At 44.2% G+C, this 25,937-nt stretch overlaps 1 protein-coding gene across 2 annotated transcripts in view; it reads left to right on the top strand.

The window, feature by feature from the left end:
- The window catches only part of MARS1 (methionyl-tRNA synthetase 1), a 65,651-nt gene extending 40,876 nt beyond the window's left edge, over nt 1-24,775 (top strand). The window contains exons 15-22 of one of the 2 annotated variants that reach the window (XM_040340916.1): nt 762-975; nt 9,337-9,468; nt 9,588-9,692; nt 12,266-12,449; nt 12,640-12,711; nt 16,761-16,787; nt 21,512-21,610; nt 24,570-24,775. In XM_040340916.1, the coding sequence (XP_040196850.1) occupies nt 762-975; nt 9,337-9,468; nt 9,588-9,692; nt 12,266-12,449; nt 12,640-12,711; nt 16,761-16,787; nt 21,512-21,610; nt 24,570-24,722 (986 nt within the window). In that variant the 3' untranslated portion in view covers nt 24,723-24,775. The remainder of the gene's footprint in view (nt 1-761; nt 976-9,336; nt 9,469-9,587; nt 9,693-12,265; nt 12,450-12,639; nt 12,712-16,760; nt 16,788-21,511; nt 21,611-24,569) is intronic. The other variant, XM_040340917.1, reaches the window with a different exon arrangement.
- The last annotated feature ends 1,162 nt before the right edge of the window (nt 24,776-25,937 follow it).

Genomic DNA, 25,937 nt, shown 5'->3' with positions numbered 1-25,937 from the left:
GTTATAGCGTTTACAAAATAGGGGGTATTTTTATGTCATTTTTATTAATATATTTTTTTTACTAGTAATGGCGGCGATCAGCGATTTTTTTTTTTCGGTACTGCGACATTATGGCGGACACTTTTGACACATTTTTGGGACCATTGGCATTTTTATAGCGATCAGTGCTATAAAAATGCATTGGATTACTATAAAAATGCCACTGGCAGTGAAGGGGTTAACACTATGGGGCGGGGAAGGGGTTAAGTATGTCCCTGGGTGTGTTCTTACTGTGGGGGGGGGGGGGGGGGTGGCCTCACTAGGGGAAACACTGATCCTCTGTTCATACATTGTATGAACAGAAGATCAGCATTCCCCCTCCTGACAGGACCGGGAGCTGTGTGTTTACACACACACCGCTCTGTAACGAGCAATCGCGCCCGCCGGGCACACGCACGGAAGTTGGGGGGGTGCGCACGCGCCCCTAGTGGCCGCTCTAAGAGCCGACGTTATACTACGGGCTCTCGCCCAGGAGAGCCGACCTGCCGCCATAGAATGACGGCGGCTGGTTGGCTAGTAGTTAATGATAGCATGGTTTTATATAAGAATTTCAATTGCAGGTTTAGGTTTGTGAGCTAAAACTTTCAGATTTATTAAATAAAATGTTGGTCCGAGTTAATTGCACACCAAGGGCTGCATACATTTTTTATTTAATTTTTTTTTCCTTGTATTTAAGTTTCAGAAAGTAAATCATGTTCCTAAACTCTGACTTTTCATTTCAGAATATCTAAACTATGAGGATGGTAAATTTTCCAAGAGTCGAGGAGTGGGTGTGTTTGGTGACATGGCTCAGGACACTGGTATCCCAGCTGACATCTGGAGATTCTATCTGTTGTATGTGAGGCCTGAGGGACAAGACAGTGCGTTCAGCTGGGGTGATCTGATGCTGAAAAATAACTCGGAGTTGTTGAACAATCTGGGCAATTTTGTTAACAGGTACAAAACTAGAAAAATACCAAGGAAACCTTAGCATATCATTTAATGTGTTGGATAGGTAACCTTGTATAAATGCAGTTTGTCAAGATGGTTTCCTTTTTGATTCATTGAAGAGGCTGTGCATATGCTGATGTATATGATGTAAAAGGCAATATAAAATACATGCGGTACGCCAAAAAGAGGATCTTGGCGTACTGGCTGCTAAGATAATCTCTTGGTGGTTAAAAAATACCTGATGATGTGTGTACAGATCAGTCGGCATTTTCAGTATGTGACATTAAGCTCGGTGAAATAAACCGGACAGTGGAATGTGGTGGGTCTTTTTGAAATGGAATGCAAGAATTCTGATCAGCATGACTATACTAAACCCAGTTTGCTTATACTAATGGAAGATCTCTCTTCTCCACAGCACACAAAGTGTAATTTACTAAGTCTGGAGCAGACAAAATCTGTTCATGGCAACCAATCAGCTTCTAGCTTTCATTTTCAAGTGGTTGTAAAGGCACAATGTTTTTTACCTTCTTGCATTCTATGCATGAAGATAAAAATCCTTGTGTGTGCAGAATCCCTCTAATACTTACCTTAGCTGCCCCCTCTTGATCCAGTGATGTCCGCAAGAGCCTTGCATCTCCGGGAACCCGCACTCCTGATTGGCTTTTGGCAGCAGTGGGAACCATTGGCTCCTGCTGCTGTCAATCATAACAAGTGACCCAATTGGGAGACGAAGGGGGCAGGGCCAAGCCGTGGCTCCATGTGTGAATACACACTGAGCCACGGCTCAGGAGCGCGCCTCCTGGGGTGCCCCCACAGCAAGCTGCTTGCTGTGAAGGGCACCTGGCAAAAGGGGTGGAGCCAGGAGCTCCGCCATGGGACCCGAGAAGAGGAGGATCCGGGCTGCTCTGTGCAAAACCATTAGGGCTCTTTCACACAGGCAGATCCCATGAGGATCCGTTCCTTATGCATCCGCTTGCTCCCACTGAGCCGGCCATCCGCTTGCTCCCACTGAGCCGGCCATCGGCTTGCTCCCGCTGAGCCGGCACATGACAGGGCGGTCAATGTGCAGGGACCGCCCTGTCAGATCTCTGCTGTCCCCTATGGGGGGGATCGGATGAACACGGACCGTCTGTCTATGTTCATCCGCTGACGCCCACTATCCCATAGGGGTACATGTATGTCCCTTTTTTCATCCGAAAATGAATGGATAAAAAAAATTGACCTATGATCCGCATGTGTGAAAGGGGCCTAACGCAGAGCAGGTAAGTATAACATGTTTGTTTACATTTTTTTTAAAATAAACAATGTTTTAATATTGCTTGATTACTATGCTCAGCTTCTCTAGATTCTGTCTGCTCCAGTTTTAGTAAAATCTCCCCCTGGTATCATAGGGTCAAAGTGCTGCATGCTTGGCAGCTGTAATTGCATTGTGACAGATATTGTATGCTCTGGAGTAGAGAGACCTAGCATGAAGGTCACCAAGAATGTGATACCTCATGTGGACATTTCATCTTTATTGATCCTTGTGAACTGTGTAAACCGTACCCATGACCCTTGTCTGAATAAAGCTCAGGGTCTTTCCACTTGTTTTTATTTACAGAGTGCCCTGACTCATCCCTTATCTTTATGATGTGAACAAAATTGCATTATAATGGGCCAAATTCTCAAAAAAGCTGCCTAACTTAACTTTCAGCAGTTAAGTTACACTGACTTAAAATCTCTACCTAAGTGCCCGATCTTCAAAGCACTTACCTAGAAATTTCAGGCCGTGTAACTTAAGTGCCGCCGTCGCAAGGCGGTCCTCCTCTCCTGGGGGCGTTTAAAATTTAAATGAGGCGCGCTCCCGCGCCGGCCGTACTGCGCATGCGTGTGACGTCATTTTCCCGACGCGCAGCGCGCGAACGTAATTAATGCCGGGCGGCTTTGAGAATTTCGACGGGACACTAAAGTTGCGACGGGTGAAAAAAAAGACGCGCCGGGAAAACAAATAATTATAAAAAAAAATGACAGCGTCGCTCAGCATGCATTCCTGAGAGGGAGAACTCCATGCCAATTTTCAAAGAAAAAAACGGCATGGGTCCCCCCCCCCCCCCCCCCAGGAGCATACCAGGCCCTTAGGTCTGGTATGGGTTGTAAGGAGACCCCCCCACGCCGAAAAATCGACGTAGGGGGTCCCCCTACAATCCATACCAGACCCGTATCCAAAGCACGCTACCCGGCCAGTCAGGAAGGGAGTGGGGACGAGCGAGCGCCCCCCCCCCCCTCCTGAGCCGTGCCAGGCCGCATGCCCTCAACATGGGGGGGTTGGGTGCTCTGGGGCAGGGGGGCGCACTGCGGGCCCCCCCACCCCAGAGCACCCTGTCCCCATGTTGATGAGGACAGGACCTCTTCCCGACAACCCTTGCCGTTGGTTGTCGGGGTCTGCGGGCGGGGGCTTATCGGAATCTGGGAGTCCCCTTTAATAAGGGGGCCCCCAGATACCGGCCCCCCACCCTAAGTGAATGGATATGGGGTACATCGTACCCCTATCCATTCACCTGGAGGCAAAAAGTAAGTTAGTAAACACACAACACAAGGGTTTTTAAAATAATTTATTATTCTGCTCCGGATGCCCCCCCCTGTCTTCTTTATTAGCTCTATTACCAGGGGGGGCTTCTTCTTCCACTCTCCGGGGGTCTTCTTCCACTCTCTGGGGGGGGTCTTCTTCCACTCTCTGGGGGGGGTTTCTTCCACTCTCCGGGGGGGGGGGTTTCTTCTTCCACTCTCCGGGGGGGGTTTCTTCTTCCGCTCTCCGGGGGGGGGGCTTCTCCGCTCTCCGGGGGTCTTCTTCCATCTTCTCCCCTCTTCCGCTGTTGACTCGGCGAACCCCGGTTCTTCTGCAGCTGTCCGGTGCCTTCTTCTTCAGCGCTGGCTGCCTGCTATCTTTGTGTGTTAGCTCAATTTCTAACAGGCAGCCGGCGCGGTCTTCTGTGACGTCAGGGTCTTCTCTTCTGTTCTTCTCCCCTCTTCCGATGTTGCCTCGTCGCCTCTTGTCGCTGTAATGATGGAAGCGCGCCTTGCATCCCATTTATATAGGCATCACCGTCCCATCATGCTCCGGCAGGTACCCACGTGGTGGGTGCCTACCCACGTGCACCCACCACGTGGTTACCTACCGGAGCATGATGGGACGGTGATGCCTATATAAATGGGATGCAAGGCGCGCTTCCATCATTACAGCGACAAGAGGCGACGAGGCAACATCGGAAGAGGGGAGAAGAACAGAAGAGAAGACCCTGACGTCACAGAAGACCGCGCCGGCTGCCTGTTAGAAATTGAGCTAACACACAAAGATAGCAGGCAGCCAGCGCTGAAGAAGAAGGCACCGGACAGCTGGAGAAGAACCGGGGTTCGCCAAGTCAACAGCGGAAGAGGGGAGAAGATAGAAAAAGAAACCCCCCCCGGAGAGCGGAAAAAGAAACCCCCCCCCGGAGAGTGGAAGAAGACCCCCGGAGAGTGGAAGAAGACCCCCGGAGAGTGGAAGAAGAAGCCCCCCCTGGTAATAGAGCTAATAAAGAAGACAGGGGGGGCATCCGGAGCAGAATAATAAATAATTTTAAAAACCCTTGTGTTGTGTGTTTACTAACTTTTACTTTTTGCCTCCAGGTGAATGGATAGGGGTACGATGTACCCCATATCCATTCACTTAGGGTGGGGGGCCGGTATCTGGGGGCCCCCTTATTTGAGGGGACTCCCAGATTCCGATAAGCCCCCGCCCGCAGACCCCGACAACCAACGGAAAGGGTTGTCGGGAAGAGGTCCTGTCCTCATCAACATGGGGACAGGGTGCTCTGGGGTGGGGGGGCCCGCAGTGCGCCCCCCTGCCCCAGAGCACCCAACCCCCCCATGTTGAGGGCATGCGGCCTGGCACGGCTCAGGAGGGGGGGGCGCTCGCTCGTCCCCACTCCCTTCCTGACCGGCCGGGTAGCGTGCTTTGGATACGGGTCTGGTATGGATTGTAGGGGGACCCCCTACGTCGATTTTTCGGCGTAGGGGGGGTCTCCTTACAACCCATACCAGACCTAAGGGCCTGGTATGCTCCTGGGGGGGGAACCCATGCCGGTTTTGAATTTAAAAATTGCCGTGGAGTTCTCCCTCAGGAATGCATACCAAATGCCGTCGTTAGAATGGGCCTTTACTATATGTAATAGCTCTGGAACCGTTGTTAGCAAAAATCCGGGAAAACCCGGGGATAGGAGGGGTGAGAGTGGGAGATGAAGAACACAAGGTGGCGGCGTATGCGGATGACATACTCCTATATCTGACCAAACCTAGAGTCTCTCTCCCTAATGTCATAAAGGAAATAAAAAGATACGGCGAACTTTCAAATTTTAAAATAAACCCGATAAAAACAGTAATCTTGAATCTGGGGATAGAAAAAAAAGAAGCAGAAGAACTACAGAAAGAGTTTCCATTTACATGGGAAAAAGAAGCTATAACGTACTTGGGTATAAAAATTACACCTAAAGTTGAAAAACTTTACTCGGCCAACTTTGTCCCCTTAATTAATGACATTAATCAAGACCTGAAAAACCTAGCAAAAAAACACATCTCCTGGATAGGTAAGATTAATGCGTTTAAAATGATGATTTTACCGAAGATAACATACAAACTTCAAATGCTCCCAATAAAAATACCGCAAAGCTTCTTTAAAGTAATTAAAACAATAATTTTGAAATATATATGGGCAGGTAAAAAGGCTAGATTAAGCTATTCATTGTTGAGCATGAAAAAAAAAAGGAGGGGGGTTGGGGCTCCCCGATATAAAACGATATTATTTTGCTGTAAACTTAGCCAGGCTGGTAGAATGGACAAATCCACACACACAAAAAAAATGGGTACGTATGGAAGAAATATTAAGTAGGACACTATTAAATAGAAATGTATGGATACCACCGAAAAAGAGGGAATTGAGCACGAACACACACAACATAACAAGGAACGTATTTAGGATATGGGATACAATATTTAGACGGGAAAAATGGGAGTATAACTCCCCATTAATCCCATTAGCAGGCACACATTTTTTTCCACCAGGTAATGGAACACGTTTTGGAAAGCACTTAGGGGAGAAAAAATTAAAAGATATTGTTACACGGGGAAAAATTAAACTTAGACAAGAGATAAAAATAGGGGAAGGGGAACAAAGCATGAGCGAATGGGAGTATATGCAGTTAAAACATTTTGTGAGCACACTACCACAACCAATTAGGGAAGATAAGATACTATACCCAATAGAGAAAATATGCAGCATGGACAAGCCCCTGACACACGGTATATCAAAGGTATACGGGATACTAACAGAACTCGAGACCCAGGAAGCATTGCCTTTTTTAGAAAAATGGGAAAGCGATATTGGTAAAAAAATTGATAAAACACAAATGATAGGTGCAGTATATAATCATGCCGCGGACATTACCACCATAGAAGCAAACTATAAATGTATGGTGCGATGGCACATGACTCCATCAAGAATGAGTAAGATTCACCCAAGAAATTCAGAGCTATGTTGGAGAAATTGTAAACAAAAAGGAACAACGCTACATATATGGTGGGACTGCCCGAGAATGCAGGAATTTTGGAAAGAAATCTTGAAATATATTGTAGAAATAACAGGGGAGACGATTCTATGTAGCCCGCTAACCTGTTTGTTCCACGGAACTGAAAAAACAAAAAAACAATATGGATCAACTCTGGTCCCGGTGTTGCTAAACGCAGCCAAGGCTCTGATCCCCAAAAATTGGCTACACCCAAAGAGGCCATCAATAAAAGAGTGGATAGAAAGGGTGGAATATATAGAAGAGATGGAATATCTTGCCTGCAGAGAGACAGGAGAAGAGGACAAAAACAGAAGGGTTTGGGAAAAGTGGAAAGTGTTTAAATCCACAGAAAAGTTCGCCCAGGGAATGACAGAAGCAGAAAGCTGAGAAACCATAAAGAAGATTGCATGGCACACAGATCCGAGGGGGGGGGGGAGGAAAAGGGGGGAAAAAAAAAAAAAAAAAAAAAAGGGGGGGGGGATTAATTATGTTATGCTACCAAGGAATGCAGTTAGATTTATTAAGTGGGAAAAGATTAACCTAATAGTTTAAAAATGTTAAATCCGTAACGTCAAAAAAAAAAAAAAAAAAAAAAGCTTTAACATATGAAAAGAAAAAATAAAAAAAAAATCCACGAATGATGCGAAGCCGCAAGAGAGACGCTAAGGGCGGGCGAACCATGAGCTAGCCTCTCGGCTATATGTGAGCAGAGTCTGACGTGAAAAGAAAAAAAAAAAAAAAAAAAAAGAATGGGCCTTTACAAGGTGTGACTAACTTTACACATTATAAAACCAGCCCTAGTTTTGCGCAAGCAAATTCGGAACTTAGGCAGAAATCACAATGATGAAATGCTTTGAGAATCTGCTTAAAGCGGGGGTTCACCCTGTTAAAAAAAAAAAAAAAAAATGTTTTTTTTTATTAGACCATTACATTCAGCATCGTAGCGCGAGCTACGGTATGCCGGTCTTACATTTTTTATCCCCGTACTCACTGTGCTATGGCTCATTGAAGATTCCGGGGAATGGGCGTTCCTATGGTGAGAGAAGGTGATTGACGGCCGGCCCTGGCACGTCACGCTTCTCCGGAAATAGCCGAAATAGGCTTGGCTATTCACGGCGCCTGCGCATAGCCTGTGCGCAGGCGCCGTGAAGAGCCGAGACCTACTCCGGCTGTCTTCGGGGAGCGTGACGTGCCAGAGCCGGCCGTCAATCATCCTCCCTCTCCATAGGCACGCCCATTCCCTGCGGGAGTCGGATTCTTCAATCATCGATAGCACAGTGAGTACGGGGATTAAAAATTTAAGACCGGCATACCGTAGCTCGCGCTACGATGCCGAATGTAATGGTCTAATGATGTGAAGGAGGGTGAACCACCGCTTTAAGTCCTCATTTGCATACGCAAAGCTGCATTTCAATGAGAAATGCCCCCAGTGGCGGATGCGGTACTGCATCCTAAGATCTGACCGTGTAAGTGTCTTACACATGTCAGGTTTTCTGCCTAACTTTGGAAAAAGCCTTTTGAGAATCGTTTCCAAAGTTAGGCACAGACTGAACAGCAGTTAAGTCTGCGTATCTCTTTTGGGAATCAGGCCCAATGTTTTTAGGCAAAAAAAAATAAAAAATCTGTGATCATGTTTCTAAAGATTACATAATGCACATTTTCATCTTTCAGCTGTCATGCTGCAATTTTTGCAGCTTAAGGGGGTAAAACTCCACCATTTGTTATCAGCAGACCCTGCTACAGAGGGCCAGAGATGCAGTAGAAGAAAACCTCACTCAGGACAATGACATGCTGAGTTCCAGGTTTACAATAGTTGACATCATGGCTGACTGAGTTTCTTTAATATTTAGCACTAAAACATTTTTCTTTGCTGATAGCTATTGACCAAACACGTAATAACTAAATTCCAAAACGCATGTATACTGATTACAGGGGAGGTATTTTGGCATTAATAGGAATGGGTTTGTTTGAACAATTCTTACAAGATGAAAATTGCATAATACTTAAAGTGGAAGCCTAACGATAACTATTCTTAAAAATGCATTCCCTCCCCTCCATCTAACCTGCATAAAAAAATGATCTGTGTACTTGCCTATTTTTGGTCCGGTCACATGATCCTACAGCTCCTGCTCCCCTGTGTCGATAACGGCTGTGAATTCTGGGAGCTGTGACATCACCCCTAGGCTCCTAAGGCTCAGCCTTTGTCGGCACTCCCTCTTCTCCCCTGCATCGGCTGCTCATTGTATACAGTAGGGAAGCCAGCGCTGCTGGGTCATGTGACCAGACTGGCGCCAATACAAAATAGTGAGTATACTGATCTCTTTTTATACAGGGTAGGTAGAAAGAGGGGGGAGGGAACATTTTTCAGAATAGTTCTAGTTTGCACTTTTCTTCTACTAAATGGAAAACCTATCCAACCACAAATCGGTAGGATCAAATAAAGCGTTTATTAAGGTGTATCCTTTGAAGCTGTTAACATTCTAAAGCACGTCAGAGGACATCTCTGGATAAGTCTGCTTTATACACAGGCACTGGAGAGATGGATTTATCAGTTCTTGAAATAAGAACTTTAGAGCTTAATATTGTGAAGTCCTGGTCATACAGAGGAGCCCAGATGTACATCCTTCCCTCCCTGTGTCTCACAAATATGTTGAGGCACTACTCCTAAAGTTCTGTTTCCCAATGTGCAAATTACAGCAGCAGTCGGCTGCATCCATATTACAGGTAAGAGAAATGTCTTGGACGCTTTGGGTATATTAACATTTATGAATGTGTTATTTTCTTTCAGGGCAGGCATGTTTGTGCAGAAGTTCTTCAATGGCCAAGTTCCAGAGATTGATTTGCTTCCAGAGGACAAGAGGCTCTTGGCTCAGGTCACAGCGGAGCTACAACAGTACAACCAGCTGCTGGAGAAAGTTCGGTAAGGGTCCTTTTATCTTTGCTGACCAGACAGACTGCAGACCCTACATTTTATATTGGGTAAAGAAAAAATGGCAGTTATAGTACCGTACATGGAAATTTTTTTGCTAACTTCCGCAGGATTCGTGATGCCCTGAGGTGTATTTTGAACATTTCTCGTCATGGAAATCAGTATATACAAGTTAATGAGCCATGGAAATGTATCAAAGGGACACAGCAAGAACAGTAAGTGTTGCTTTATACATGTAATTTAGGATAAAATGGCAGTTTTATTAACTCTAATATTCACTGTTGATGAAAAAAACAAGAATGCATGCATCAAGATCCTCAAAATATTCTGTGTGACCACCAAAAAGCTTTTTGTTTAGAATGAAGCAGATGATTGTCTCTGCCATATGCCAGCTGGTTCTGATTGCCTCAATGACAACGATGGCAATCGCTTTCTAAAATGTGGTAACATTTTATGAGAGTTGGGCATAAAACAAACAGAAGATTCCGCCCTAGGCATTCAATCCCGATCCAAACAAGGTAGTTGCAAGCTTGCTTGCAACTAAAGTCACAGGGGAGTTGGGTAAAAAACTATAATCTGATCATATCCACTGAGTCAAGCGATTTTTCAATGCAATAATGAAAACAATTGTTACAAATGTTACTGGAAACCCTTAAAGTGGAGGTTCACCCGGAAATACCATTATTTACCCTTAGATTCCTGCTCATTTTGTCTAGGGGAATCGGCTAGTTGTTTTAAAATCGAAGCTGTACTTACCGTTGTATAAAGCGATCTTCTCCACCGCTTCCGTGTATGTGCTGCGGGACTGGGCATTCCTATTTTGATTGACAGTCTTCCGACAGGCTTCCGACGGTCGCATCCATCGCGTCACAATTTTCCGAAAGTAGCCGAACGTCGGTGCGCAGGCGCCGTATAGAGCCGCACCGACATTCGGCTTCTTTCGGCTAATCAAGACGTGATGGATGCGACCGTCGGAAGACTGTCAATCAAAATAGTAACGCCCAGTCCCGAAGACCATACCCGGAAGCGGCGGAGAAGAACGCTCTCTACAACGGTAAGTACAGCTTCGATTTTAAAACAACTAGCCGATTCCCCTAGACAAAATGAGCATCCAATCTAAGGGTAAAACATTTTTTATGGGTGAACTCCCGCTTTAAAAGAAACAAAATGTTATTGGAGATGGAAATAAAGAAAACTCAAAACAAAATTGACCTGCTAAGTAACTATAATCAGTGTTCCAGAGTTCAGACCCTTAAACCACACTTGATAACCTATACTATATGGGTTCAGGCTGCCGACTCTGTTCTGGCTTGGAGGGGGCCGGTGTCTGCAAAATAAAAAAAGGGGAGAGAAGTGCCAATATAGTGTAGTATGCCGGTTTATAAGGTGGAAATGTTAATGCACTCACATGGTGAAAGAATGGTACAGGCATGTCAAGATGGTGTGCAGTCCTTCATCCCAGGCAGGTGGATTGCTTAAGCCCCTGACAGGTGAAATGGACAAGCACATGGAGAGGCGAAGCCTGTGTTCTATCGAAGTGTCCCCCTATCGAATAGTGCCCAGGGGGAACTGCGCATGCGGTGCACGGGGCTGCAGAAGAGCTGAGATTTTGACCAGCTGTTGTCTTCATGTAGGTGATGGGCGTATAGTTACTTGAAGGGGTTGGATTTTTCAATGATGGGTAGTGCTGGGGCAGAATTTCTATCGATGACCAAACAAAGCTGCAAAACAAATCTTTATCTGCTATTGATTTTGAAGGTTTGCGGGGCGTGTTTAGTCAATTGAAGGGTGGCTTTTTCTATATTAGATAAAGATTTGTTTAGTAGATTTGATTGGCCATCGATAAAAACTCAGCCCCTAGCACTGCCCATCATGTAAATATCCACCCCTCCCCTACATGAATGTGCCTCGGCAACGCGAGACAACAGCTGATGTAAACTCGGCTGTTCTGAGGGTCTGTTCTGCGCATGCACAGTTCCGGACGACATTGTTTGATGGGGGGCATTTCTCGACTGGACACCAGAGCTCTTGCATAAGCGCAGGGAGCGATGCTGGGAGTGCATCTGTGGAGGCAGAAGCCGAAGCCCCAGGCACTGTGTATTCCAGGTAAATCGGGAACCGCTACCATGTGGGGGAGGACATGACTGCCTGGAGCAAACAATAAGTGTGAATGATGCAAAGTCACCACGGGTCACATTTCGCTTCTTTCATCAGCCTCAGGCTTTTGCCGCTTCTCTCCCCTCTCCATTATCAGGTCTGTTTTTTACACAGGGCAGATTCTGTTCCGATCAGCAGTTGATTTGCTTACAGATCCCCTGTTGATTGGAACAGAGTGGGCAGATGGCACATCCACGTTCCCTCAGTTTCTACAGAGCAGACAGGGACAGAGTCCACTCTGCTCTGTGGACTGCCAGTGTTACGTTTACACCCGGCTACCTCCACAAAATAAAGTCCTCGACCACCTTTTTTTTTTATTCTTTTTTTTTTTTTTTTTTTTTTTTTAAGCAGGCCTGATATGACCCCGAGTTAGGTGGTTGTAAATGAACATAAGTCTGTTTTACGCTTGCCTGTCCATAGGGATGCATGTACTTTCCAATCGGGTCTGCCCGAAAAACTGATTAGAACACCCCTCTGAAAGGGATCCAAATGACGAGTTCTTTTTTTTTTTTTACCAGTGAATATGTGCAGGATCTGTGCTATGCAAGTGTGTAAAGTTTTATGTGTTAAATGCCCAAAAGTATGCATGAATCTGTGCCTGCAATAACTTTAATACTTCTTCCTATTGTAGGAAACGTGCAGGAACAGTAACAGGATTGGCTGTAAACATGGCTGCTTTGCTTTCAATTATGCTGCAGCCATACATGCCAACAATCAGCTCCGTCATTCGTGAGCAATTGCTTATGCCAGAGGAGGCCAACGTATTGACCAATGATTTTCCATGCATCCTACAAAGTGGACACCCCATCGGAAATGTGAGTGCGAACCATATGTTACCCACAACCTATATAGTAATCAGTAAAAAAATATTGACTGTAAATAATACTGGGTAATGCCATTTTGTACTTTTTCCAAAGTCTACATGTTGGGTCTTTAGTATCATTGCAGAGAAGACCTTAGAGGGCCACCAGCTGGTTCAATTTGTAATTTTGTAATCTCTTCCAGGTGAGTCCGCTGTTCCAAAAGCTAGAGAATGACCAGATTGAGTCCTTGAGAAAACGCTTTGGGGGTGGCCAGGTAAGCTTTGTAGCTTCATAAATATCAGGACCAATTCATTTTGTTAATTTTAAGGAGTTTTTTTTTTATTTTTTTTTTTATTTTTTTTTTTTTTTATCTGGCTTAAAGGAGTTGTAAAGGAAAATTGTTTTGCCTAAAATTAATGTCTGCAAGGTAGACAGAATAGTGTTATGGTTCTGTTAAAAAACGAGTAAATACCTTAAATTCCTTCATCTATATCAGTGGTCTCCAACCCCCGGTCCGCGGCCCACTACCGGGCCGCAGCATGTTTACTGGTGGGCCGCGAAGCCTGTGCCATCTGAGGTGCGGCGGTGGAGCAGAGAGATCGCCGCCATCACCGCTGTTCCGCCCACACAGCCCGGCCAGCGTACCAAGGGGGGGCAGGGTGCATTCTGTCCTGGGTGCCACACATTACGGGGGTGTGTCAGCCCGGCCTCCCCCCTCCGTGAGTAAAGCCGGGCGACAGGCAGCAGCGGCAGCGCTCACTGCACAGCAGAGGGGGAGAGAGTGTGCGGAGCTGGAGAGAAGACGGCAACTGCTGGACTTAAAGTTTCAAGGTAAACAGCAGGTGATTGGTTGCTAGGTGGTCCTAGCAACCAATCATTAGCATTGTTAATATGAAATGTTAACTCCAGCAGTTCCGGTCCTCTGTTCTGTGCTGATTTGTCTCCCCCTCTGCATGCATCATGCATGCCCCAGTAAAGTAGGAAGGGGCAGTGTGCAGGGGTCCAGAGCTGGGTGGGGGTCAATGTGCAGGGGTCCAGAGCTGGATGGGGTCTATGTTCAGGAGTCCAGAGCTGGTGGTGGGGGGGGAATGTGCAGGGGTCCCAGGCTAGGGGGGCAATGCGCAGGAACTGTGGCAATCTGCATCTGGTGGCATGTGACTGGCATGTGGCAATCTGCATCTGGAGGCATGTGACTGGCATGTGGCAATCTGCATCTGGAGGCATGTGACTGTGGCACTGGCATGTGGCAATCTGCATCTGGTGGCATGTGACTGGCATGTGGCAATCTGCATCTGGAGGCATGTGGCAATCTGCATCTGGAGGCATGTGACTGTGGCATGTGGAAATCTGCATCTGGTGGCATGTGACTGTGGCACTGGCATGTGGCAATCTGCATCTGGTGGCATGTGGCAATCTGCATCTGGTGGCATGTGGCAATCTGCATCTGGTGGCATGTGACTGTGGTACTGGCATGTGGCAATCTGCATCTGGAGGCATGTGACTGTGGCACTGGCATGTGGCAATCTGCATCTGGAGGCATGTGACTGTGGCAATCTGCATCTGGTGGCATGTGACTGTGGCACTGGCATGTGGCAATCTGCATCTGGAGGCATGAGACTGTGGCAATCTGCATCTTGTGGCATGTGACTGTGGCACTGGCATGTGGCAATCTGCATCTGGAGGCATGTGACTGTGGCAATCTGCATCTGGTGGCTTGTGACTGTGGCACTGGCATGTGGCAATCTGGTGACAGGCACTGTGGTAAGCTGCATCTGGTGTCAGATTCTGCATTATGGTGAATTTAACTATTTAATTTTATATTACAATATAAAAATAATGTGCTTCAATAATCCTGACACCATATTAACCATGGTGTTGTGATGATTGAAGTGCTAACACCAGCCATTTCCTGACAAATTGGCCGTGAAAAAACACATTGTCGGCCCACATCATCGGGCCTTGGCACAATTTTCATCCACAATGCCGGTCCCCGGTGCCAAAAAGGTTGGAGACCACTGATCTATATCACCTCCGGCATTCTAGTTTCTGTTCTCTCATTCACTTCCTGGTTTGCGGTGCTCGTTCATGCAAGAACTACATTTCCCAGTATGCATTGAGGCACGCCCAGTAATTCACACCTCCTTGAAGTCTCTAACACGTAGAGAGCGTCCTGCCGCACAGATGTAGTTCCCAGGAGGGGGCGAGCACGTCACTGACCACCACAGTAAAGCCTCCCTTCACGGTGGTGAGTAACAATCAGACAAGCAGGAAGTGAACAGAACAGAGAAGAAATAGAGCAACTTCTGAGGAAATGAAAAGAGGAATGTCTGCAGGTAAAGGATGCTTATTATGAAAATAAAAAATTTCCTTTACAACCCCTTTAAAGAGAACTCGCCAGTTGCCATCTGTAAAAGTCTGAATCGCCTCTTAAATTGTTATTAGTGCAGCTTTCCTTTCCCTATTTGGAATTGCTTGAATTTTGATACACTTGTATTCTCTCTCTGTTAGGGCAGAAGTGTCAGGCTAGAAAGCTATTCTGTCTTCTGCCTGAGCTCAGTTCTCATAAGACGCTCTCAAAAACTCTTCATTTACAATTGTCCTGTAAGGATTACCTGAAAGAAAACCAGATTTTAGTTCATGGCTGCTGGAAGAGAGTAAAACACTTAGATTGTCAGCCATTGTACAGAAAATCCAGTGCTGCTTTCACAATTCCTGGGGGCTGGGCTGAATTGAAATCCAATTTTCTGCAAACTTCAAACCCACCACCCATATTTAATGGAGATGAGAGGAGGATGTGTATGTTGTTGAAATCAGGAGAGCAGCCTAGGTTCACAACATTGCTTCTCCATAGATACAGTGACGTCAGAGTTGCCACACTAGGACATGACGTGTGTTAATTGGAGCGTGCTTTGTTGTTTTTTTTGTTTTGTTTTTCCTGCCTCTGGATCAACTGTGGGTGAAGGATTGTGTATATGGGATTGTGTATTTATTTTATTTTTTTTAACTAAATGGACTTGTGTCCTTTTTTCAACCTGACTATGTAACTATATCGAAGAAAAGTATACCGCTCTATAAAACAATTAATCCCCGTTGCTTCCGTCCCAACAGACCAAGAGGGTGCTGGCTGTGCTCAATTAGCATGGGATGAAAGGAAAATCCTCGATCGCCGCACTCCTCAAAAAACGATGTCTTTATTCAAAACATGAAAAAACAACAAAAGTTCATATGGGAAAAAACAGCCAAAATTCATGCAGTCAAACAAAAAGTGGACTAGGAAAAAAGAGCTGAGCTACGAGTAAGCATCACATGATGCGAAACATGTCAGCTCTTTTTTTCTAGTCCACTTTTTGTTTGACTGCATGAATTTTGGCTGTTTTTTCCATATGAACTTTTGTTGTTTTTTCATGTTTTAAATAAAGACATCGTTTTTTGAGGAGTGCGGCGATCCAGGATTTTTCTTTCATCCTATGTAACTATATCCTTTGGCCTCTTGCACATGATACTCCTGTTTGAGTATCTACTCTTTCAGACTTTTTTTTTGCATGTATTTGAGTGTATTTACGTGCATTTTCATGTATATGCATTTGCGCATATGTGCGTATTTTCACACAATTGCATGAAAACGTATTCTCGCATTCTCGTTCTGCACAATATGTAAATGGGTATTTGCGCGCACGAGGCACAAATTACTGACCAAAAAAGATGATTTTTAACATTTTATTTTTAATTATTTTTAACTGAAGATTGCACGCCAAGTGTTCTCGCGCCTGTGTGCATAGGCGCATTACAATTAATGAGCTATATTTTAGCTCAGTAGAAAAAAAAGCTGTACTGGGCTTTTTCAAGCTGCAGTGTGCAAGAGGCCATTGGCAGGTAAAATTATTAAACGTGTTTTAAAGTGTGCATTTAGCCATTTGCCTGGAAGTCTGCTTTACTCCTGTAATATGTACTTAGGACATTGCCACACTCCCTGGACTGATGACCACATCTGTAGTGTCCTCTCCTAAGAAGTATAGGCACAGCACAGCGTTTAGAAAGCAGTTGGAATTGACCGACAATCAGATTTCAGATAACCTACTGATGGCAGTACATTTATTATGACAGAATGCCTTTAAACCGTTTCCATGTTACAATCTTCTTTTTAGGTTGCGTAACAGCGATTAGAGTCATTCAAAAAATAAAAAGTACTGCTTAGACAGAATTTACCATTTCTAAATGTTCCTATAATATAGCAAATCTTCACCTCCTTTTGCCTTCAGGTGATATGTCTACCTCCTCCTCTATATTACTAATATTCCTTTCATTGTTTTCTCCTTCCATCAGCTGGATGCTGACAGTAAAGAGACACAGGTATTTCTGTATGCTCTACTAAAAATTGCATGGCAGCTTTTTCATTCATCCATTTCTTACAGTTAAACATTCATACAACTTTAGCCTGTTAGAATTTTGCTTTTTCCATTTAAAATGGAAGTAAACCCTCCTATCGTTTTTAGCCAAGGAAGCTGCCATCTTGGCCTCTATTTAATCTGCAACTGCCATGATGCTGCACATGTGATCAGTTATGAAACCAGCCATTGGATGGTTTGACAGTTTGGTTGAGAGCACAAGCAAATGTGACAGCTAGCATTTCCAGCATGCCAGGAATGTTAACTGTTTTTTTAAACTATCAAATGGATGGGTTTACTTCCGCTTTAAGTTGTTACTGACTATGCCGAAATCTTCTTTGTTGGCTTCCGTCGTAGTCAATTAGGCAAAAAATCTGGATGCTAGAAGTCGAAACATTTTGCAATCTTTTTTGATAAAGCTAGTATGAGTTGACTTTTAAATGAGTGATATTAAAACCTTCCTTCTTATGCAGTTGCTACTACTGAGATAAGCTATGCTGCTTGACCACATCACCCCACCACCCCATTTGGTTGGTCATCTCAGCACCTAGCCCAGGTTCTGATTCCACAGTGACTTTTACCTCATAGGGCCCACTTGTTTTAGGCTGGCAGTGTGGACAAGGCTCCTTGCATCCAGAGCCCCAGTGGCAAGCCCACACCTCTTTCCGCCCTCATACCTGTGTCTAAAATTGGCTGGAGCATGTGCTGTCCCTACTTCAAATATAACTAAAGGCAAAACTTTTTTTTTGGACCGAGTGGAGAGGGATTAGAACACCTGTCAGGATTTTATTGCTGTCTGTGCCCCCATTACAGAGATTTACCCTCTCTACTGTTATCAAAAGTGAAAATAAAAGTGACCCTAATAACAACCAGAAATTCCCTCACTTTGAAGGGATTTCCTCTCGCTTCTGTTTTGGCTATGGGCCAGAAGAAAAGAAATGTCCGCAATGGGAAACGGATGGCAAAAAACTGACAGTCCTTGGGTTCCTTTCACACTTTTGAAACAACAAAGTAATGCGACTTGCAAAGTGACTTTACAGTGTGACTTTGATCGCACTTTACATTCTCTGGAACACAGTCGGATCAAAGTAGTGCAGGAACCTTTTTTGAAGTTGCAGCGACTTCTGTAGTGTCGGTAGGAATGTCTCTCGTACAAATACATTGAATTTCACAGGTTTTGCTACTTGGGGTCTCGCAAGTCAGATCCCAAGTTGCACAAGTGTGAAAGGAACCTATTATGCTGTCCAAAATTAAAAAAAGTTTAACTTTTAGTTCAACTTCAGCTCTTGAATGGAAGTTCAGGAAGGCAGTATGGAGCTGGCAGCAGTAAAGAAGGAAAAAAGTGGGAACTGTTTGTTTAGAATGCATTAATTAAAGCGGTTGTATACCCTGTTATTTTTTTTATTTTATTTTTTACACCTGTAAAGGAAAAGCCATAATGAGCTAGTATGCACCGCATACTAGCTCATTATGAAATACTTACCTTAAAACGAGGTGAAGAGAACTTACCTGGTCCACGCGGAGCGAGATGTCATATTTTTCCGGCGTGTCTTCCGGGTATTGCCGCTCCAGCGCTGTGATTGGCATGCGCGCGGGAGACTTCAAACCGGAAAGGTCCGGCGGCTGCCGGCTCTTTAGCCGAGGATCCCCCCTGCGCATGCGCCGCTGCAATCGGCTGCGCATGCGCCGCTGCAATCGGCTGCGCATGCGCCGCTGCAATCGGCTGCGCATGCGCCGCTGCAATCGGCTGCGCATGCGCCGCTGCAATCGGCTGCGCATGCGCCGCTGCAATCAGCGGCGCATTGCGGGGGGGAATATCTCCTAAACCGTACAGGTTTAGGAGATATTCTTTATACCTACAGGTAAGCCTTATAGGCTTACCTGTAGGTAAAAGTAAAAAAGTGGGGTATACAACCACTTTAAAGTATTGGGCCTGGTTCACACCTATGCATTTTTTAGCACTTTTTCAGTTTTGCAGAAACACACTACAGTCTATTTAACATGGTTTACTACATGGGTCACGTTCATCTATGCTTTTTATGGAAAGGGCCAGGGACTAACGGGTTGTGTTTTTGGATCCTTATGCCTAATCTTTTGTCGATATTGCATATAGTAGAAATAAAGGAGGTGAGTGTCATAATGAGCCAGTATGCTATGCATACTGGCTCATTATGCCTTTTTTGTCTTGCAGGTTTTTTTTGTGGGTTTACAACCACTTAACGCCCGCCGCACGACTATTTACGTCCGCAAAATGGCACGGACAGGCAGAAGGGCGTATATATACGTCCCTGCCTTCTAGCGGGTGGGGGGTCCGATCGGGACCCCCCCCCCCCCGGCTGCGTTCGGCGGGCGGATTCCCGCGGGGAGCAATCCGGGACGACGGTGCGGCTATTCGTTTATAGCCGCTCCCCGGAGCTGAAGAACGGGGAGAGCCGTATGTAAACACGGCTTCCCCGTGCTTCACTGTGGCGGCGTATCGATCGAGTGATCCTTTTTATAGGAAGACTCGATCGATGACGTCAGTCCTACAGCCACACCCCCCTACAGTTGTAAACACACACTAGGTGAACCCTAACTCATACAGCGCCCCCTGTGGTTAACTCCCAAACTGCAACTGTCATTTTCACAATAAACAATGCAATTTAAATGGTCCCAAAAATATGTCAAAATTGTCCGAAGTGTCCGCTATAATGTCGCAGTCACGAAAAAAATCGCTGATCGCCGCCAATAGTAGTAAAAAAAAAAATTAATAAAAATGCAAAAAAACTATCCCCTATTTTGTAAACGCTATAAATGTTGCGCAAACCAATCGATAAACGCTTATTGCGATTTTTTTTTTTACCAAAAATAGGTAGAAGAATACGTATCGGCCTAAACTGAGGGGAAAAAAATGTTTTTATATATGTTTTTGGGGGATATTTATTATAGCAAAAAGTAAAAAATATTGAATTTTTTTCAAAATTGTCGCTCTATTTTTGTTTATATTGCAAAAAATAAAAAACGCAGAGGTGATCAAATACCACCAAAAGAAAGCTCTATTTGTGGGGAAAAAAGGACGCCAATTTTGTTTGGGAGCCACGTCGCACGACCGCGCAATTGTCTGTTAAAGCGACGCAGTGCCAAATTGTAAAAATGCCTTTGGGCATTTAGCAGCATATTGGTCCGGGGCTTAAGTGGTTAAAGGCCATCTCTAGGCAAAACCTATTTTTGTTTTGGATAGAGCAGGGGAAGGGTTAGACTCTGTCCCCCAATGCTTTGTTTTCATTGGGGAGCATCACCTCTGTTTGTACTGTGACTATTGTACTCAAGAAAGAAATCCTAAAATTTTAGTTTGTCCCCAGAAAGAGGTAAGGAGAAGACTCACAATAGAGACAACAAAGAAGGAAATTCACCTAACTTAGAGAGATTTCATCTAACTTTCTGTTGCATCTCTGGGACAGGACATGAAGGGAAATTTCCTCGATGCTACACAGATGGCAGGAGTTTAAACGCGTAATTGTTACATCGGATACTAAAAATTTTTTTTGACTATACGTATACTTTAAGCCAGGGTTTGACAAATTTGCTTGGAATCTAGGAGCCAGCTAAAAAAGTTAGGAGCCGAGCTCACGCGCAGAAGCGAACGCATACGTGAGAAGCGCCTGCATATGAAAGCGGTGTTCAAACCACACATGTGCAGTATCGCCGAGATTGGTAGAGCGAGAGCAATAATTCTAGCCCTAGACCTCCTCTGTAACTCAAAACATGCAACCTGTAGAATTTTTTAAACGTCGCCTATGGAGATTTTAAAGCATGGGTCTTCAAACTATGGCCCTCCAGTTGTTTAGGAACTACAATTCCCATCATGCCTATTCATGTCTGTGAATGTCAGTGTGTTACAATGCCTCATGGGATGTGTAGTTCTACAACAGCTGGAGGGCTGTAGTTTGAGGATCCCTGTTTTAAAGGGTAAAAAAAAATTCCCCATTCCACGAGCAGACACAATTTTTAAAGCGTGACATGTTGGGTATCAATTTACTCGGCATAACATTATCTTTCACAATATAAAAAAAATTGGACTAACTTTACTGTTGTCTTATTTTTTAATTAAAAAAAGTATATTTTTTCCCAAAAAAGTGCGCTTGTAAGACCGCTGCGCAAATATGGTGTGACAGAAAGTATTGCAACGCCCGCCATTTTATTCTCTAGGGTGTTGGAATAAAAAATATATATAATGTTTGGGGGTTCTAATTAGAGGGAAGGAGATGGCAGTGAAAACACATTGCTGGTTGTCTTGTCTGTCATACCAATGGCCACCGCCAGATCACAAAAAGGATGGGGTATCCTGTGTCTCTGTGCGCCGGCCGGTAATTGAGACCGTGGCTTTGCGGCCTTCTGCAGGCCTATGTTTCCTTCCCCAGGCACCAGGTCGCTAATTCTAATGTTTACTGAAGCATTTTGTGCGGGAATAGATAGAAAAAATGCTGTCGCTAGCACCAGAGTTTGTGGAGCACTTTGCTGTGTGATTGTGTCTCTAAGAAGACATCAGTGCTGAGAGCAGCATATGGTAAAAAGAAATAAAGGTGTGAACCGGATCATATTCTTGCTAGTTAAAAAAAAAAAGTAAAAATCTGGTGTTTGAGATGATTTCTTATTTCCCTCATTACACCATTGTTTTTGGCAATAAATTGGACTATTATTATTCCACAGGTAAAAACGCCAGCACCTACCACAGAGCCCACCAAAGAAACACCAAAAGTTGGTGACCCCCATAGGATACAAGAGCTAACTCAGGCTTTGGAGAAACAGGTGAGGTGAAAGTGAAGGCCCAGTGTTACTACTAGTCTGTAATGAGCTTGGCCATGTTCAGACTAGGGTCCAAACCCACGCATGCAAGCCTGCCAGGAAGTGGTCATCTGTACCCAGGGCATTCCCGCCCACCACCCTTGTATACATGTGGCTGCAGGGAATACCACAGCTGCGGGTAATTTGCCCACGTAGGTTAAGGAAGTCATGGCTGGATGGCAAATGTGGGCTAACCTGAACACGCCCATCGCAATCTGTAATGCCTGAGTGGAAAATATATTTGAGCCTACAATAAAGGGCATGTGTTCAGACTGAGCTGCTCTAAAATATGGAGAATGTTTGCTTTATTTTTTCAGATTGGACTGCGCCAAACTTGAAGAATGGGAGTGTTTTTAGGGACTGCTAAAAATTAGAGTGAAGGGAGTGTTTTTTTTTTGTTTTTATTTCCCTGATTTTCATATAAGTACCACTGTACTGAAAATAAAAGGTTATATGCATTCTATTTAAAGTGGAGTTCCAACCACAATTGGCATTTTTTAAATGTATGTCCTTTCATCCTGCGTTTTTATAATATAAATCCGGTCACTTACTATTTTACAATCCACCGCCGATCCGCATAGATATTCAAAAAAGATAGTTTATAAAACTATGTCTACACCGTTGTCATTTTGCTTGTGGGCATTGTGAAGCCTACAGGCACTTACTTCCTGGAAGTCTTGGATGGGGAGTGATAATTGGACAGCGCACTGCATCCTGGGAAATGATGACACACATTTCCCAGGAGCATTAGAAGGAGATGATGTCAGAATCCTAGGTGGTTTCAAAGGCAGATTTCGTGGGACCGCATAGCAACAGGCATTCCTAGATGAGTAAAAAAAAAATATATATATTTTTTTTATTCTTTTTTAGGTGTAAGCTACAGTTTAAAGCAAAATTGTTTTTTTGATGGAACCTCCACTTTAAGATGTAGATTTAGCTGGGAAACGCAGACAAGAACATTTAATTGTTGTTGGATTTCCTTTATGGAGTTACTGGACATGAAGTAGTCTGTGAGTTGGAACATCGCACTCAATAGAATTATCTTCTCATTGGATAATATCCCTAAACTGAGGGAAAAGCATGTAGGCTTCCATTACTTGCCTTATATTGATCCATTGGCTTTCGTGTTTTATTTTACAGTCCAGACAAGGCACTAAGCTTATGCAGAATAACAATGTGGATGATTTGGGCTACTTTCACACTGGGATGCGGGGGTAAAGCGCCGCTAGAAATACATTTTTGCAGTTTTTCGGCTGTTAGTGGTGCGTTTTTAACCCCGCTAGCGTCCGAAAAAGTGTTAAAACTGCTGGCAAAGAGCTGATTGATTTCAATGGGCAGGGGCACTTTAGGAGCGGTGTAGATTTAGCGCTTTAAGATTCGGCTAGCAGGACTTTTTTTTTACTGTTCTGCTAGCGCACCGCTCCAGTGTGAAAGTGACTTTCAAGGCGCTTTGCAGGGGCTATTTTTAGCACTATAGCGCCTTCAAAGCGCCTCAGTGTGAAAGCAGCCTTACTAAAACTGGATAGTGCAGTCTGGTTTCCATGCACAGCTGAACCAATCAGCTTCCATAATTTTTTGTCAAAGCTTAATTTGAACAAGCTGAGGTTCGAAGCTGATTGGCTACCAGGTTTTGCACTCTTGCAGGTTTTTTTTGGTAAATTAAAGTGGAGGTTCACCCAAAAAGTAAATTTTTAACATTAGATTGAGGCTCGTTTTGTCAAAGGGAATCAGGTGTTTTTTTTTAAATCGAAGCCGTACTTACCGTTTTAGAGAGCGATCTTCTCCGCCGCTTCCGGGTATGGGCTGCGGGACTGGGCATTTCTATTTGATTGACAGCCTTCCGACGGTCGCATCTATCGCGCCACGCTTTTCCGAAAGTAGCCGAACGTCGGTGCGCAGGCGCTGTACCGACGTTCGGCTTCTTTCGGCTACTCGTGATGTGCTGTATGCGACCGTCGGAAGCCTGTCAATCAAATAGGAATGCCCAGTCCCGAAGACCATACCCGGAAGCGGCGGAGAAGATCGCTCTCTAAAAAGGTAAGTACTGCTTCGATTTAAAAAAAAAAACCCGATTTCCCTTGACAAAATGAGCCTCAATCTAATGTTAAAAAATCTTTTTCGGATGAACTCCCGCTTTAACCCCAATGTCTGCTTCTGTATTTTTCCAGCACAGAGATATGCAATAAAACATTTGTATTTAACCCTTTCATGTCTAGGTTTCCAGGCCCAATGTAACCAATTTGCTCATCCTAATACTTTGTACACATTTTTACTACAGGTTGATGGAAATGTAAAGTCTCTGATTGTAGCATTCTATATTAGAATATGGGTATGCTGCAATCTACAAGTTTAATAACATTCCAAGGCCTTCTTACTGCCATAAGCACCGCTCACCTGGATAAAATATTTGCCTGCGGTTCTGACCAACAATTTTCATGGTAGCAGCCTTCATAATGGCCAAGCAAAGTCTGTACAGCTCTGAGTGGGGTGCACAGTGAATAATATAATTTGTTTGGAGCTGATTAGAAATATTTATCCTGGGAATGATTAGTGCTATCAATGTTCTAATCATTGATTTATAGACACTTACCTGTTTTCAGAATAGTGTGGCTGGCAATTTTCTCACATACTCTGAGTGGTTTATTAGATGAGATGCAGTATGGGGCAAATCTGTCCCCAACTGCTTAGTATGGGACTACATGCAAGCATTGCTATGTGCTGCCTGCGGCAACGCACAGAACATGGCACTATCTGCTGTCTGAATGCCTTTGGATTGTTGTCTTGGAGTGAAAATAAAAATGCAAAGCAGGAAGTTTTTGCCTGGAGTCCACTTTTTATTTTTGCATGGAAAAATATATATATATATAAATTTTTAGTATTGCTTTAGGTTTACAAGCAACTGATCTGGTCTATATCTTTGCAGGGTAACCATGTGCGGGAGCTAAAGAGTAAAGCTGCAGAAAAGTCATTAATTGACAAGGAGGTGCAAAAGCTGCTGCAGCTGAAAAAAGACCTGGCATTGGCAGAAGGAAAATCACCGAATCCACCTGCCCAGAAGGGGAAGAAAAAGAAATAATTTATGTGCTACAAAAAAAAAAAAAAGAAAACCTACAGCTCTGAAATGGTTAATATGTTTTTAAAATAAACTTATTAAGGTCCTTTTGTTTGTTTTAAATGTATCTACTGCCATCTAAATGGAGATTGCTGTAATGTATTGCAAAGGATTGCATGGCTTGTTGAGTGTGTAACTAGGGAAAGAGGTGACTGCTCAATACTTTCACCATCAGTCGGGAGATAAATAGAACAGTGTTATAGTAACACCAATTACCTCTTCACCTCGTTCCCAGAGGATCCTCTGGGAAGTGTATTTTGCCTGTCACCAGATTTGAACTACTGCTAGAGAGAATATATTGATGTTCAGAAAGCTGCTTTGTAATTAAAGTAAGGGCCTTTTAAAAGGATAAGTTCACTTTTTGTAACATGTTACACATCCACTGGCCCAGATGTGACTCTATGAATGAGTGATGCGGGCAGAGCCAGTGATCTTCTTCCCTGGCTCTGCCCGCATCACTCATTCACAGAGTTCTGTGAATAGAAAACGACAAGGTCCAGCAGCCTTTGCAGCTGTCTGCTTGTAATTTTTTGATGGCTCCTGTTAATGTGCAACTGCTTGGCCAAACAGCTTACACACTGGGGGTTATTTACGAAAGGCAAATGCACTACAAGTGCAGTCAATGTAAATCTGAGGAGAAGATCTGAAATGAGGGGAAACTCTGCTCATTTTATCATTGCTTATATTATTTTCCTTGCATGTCCCCCTCAGATCTGCAGCGACTGCACTTCCAAGTGCAAAGTGGATTTTTCTTTAGTAAATAACCCCCATAGTCTGCAAGAGCCCTGCAAAGCACCCACAATCTGCTTTCCAGGCTCCCAACAAAAAAAAATATATGCACATTTTACCTGCAAAAATGTGCCCGTGTGTGTGTATATATATATATATATTTTTTTTTTAAGGTTAACGTATCCTTTTAATGATTTATACCTACAGGCAAGCTGTATGAATTAAAGGCCTTTACTTCCACAAAGCTTACCTGTAGGTATAGTAAATATCTCAAACCTGCACCGGTTTAGGAGATATCTACTGTGCGCAGGTACAGGAGTGATGATGTCATGGCTCGATCAGTCTAAAAGGAAGACCTGGGGGAGCTGTGAAAGTGCTCTGGAGGGCTTTTTCAGGCAGGTCTTTTATATAATTTGCTAGTATGTGATGCATACTAGCTTTTAACTTGCG

This window comes from Rana temporaria, chromosome 2, assembly GCF_905171775.1.
Source record: "Rana temporaria chromosome 2, aRanTem1.1, whole genome shotgun sequence".
NCBI classification, from domain to species: domain Eukaryota; kingdom Metazoa; phylum Chordata; class Amphibia; order Anura; family Ranidae; genus Rana; species Rana temporaria.
The sequence above is the reverse complement of the archived record's forward strand: the minus strand, read 5'-3'. Positions and strand labels throughout refer to the sequence as shown.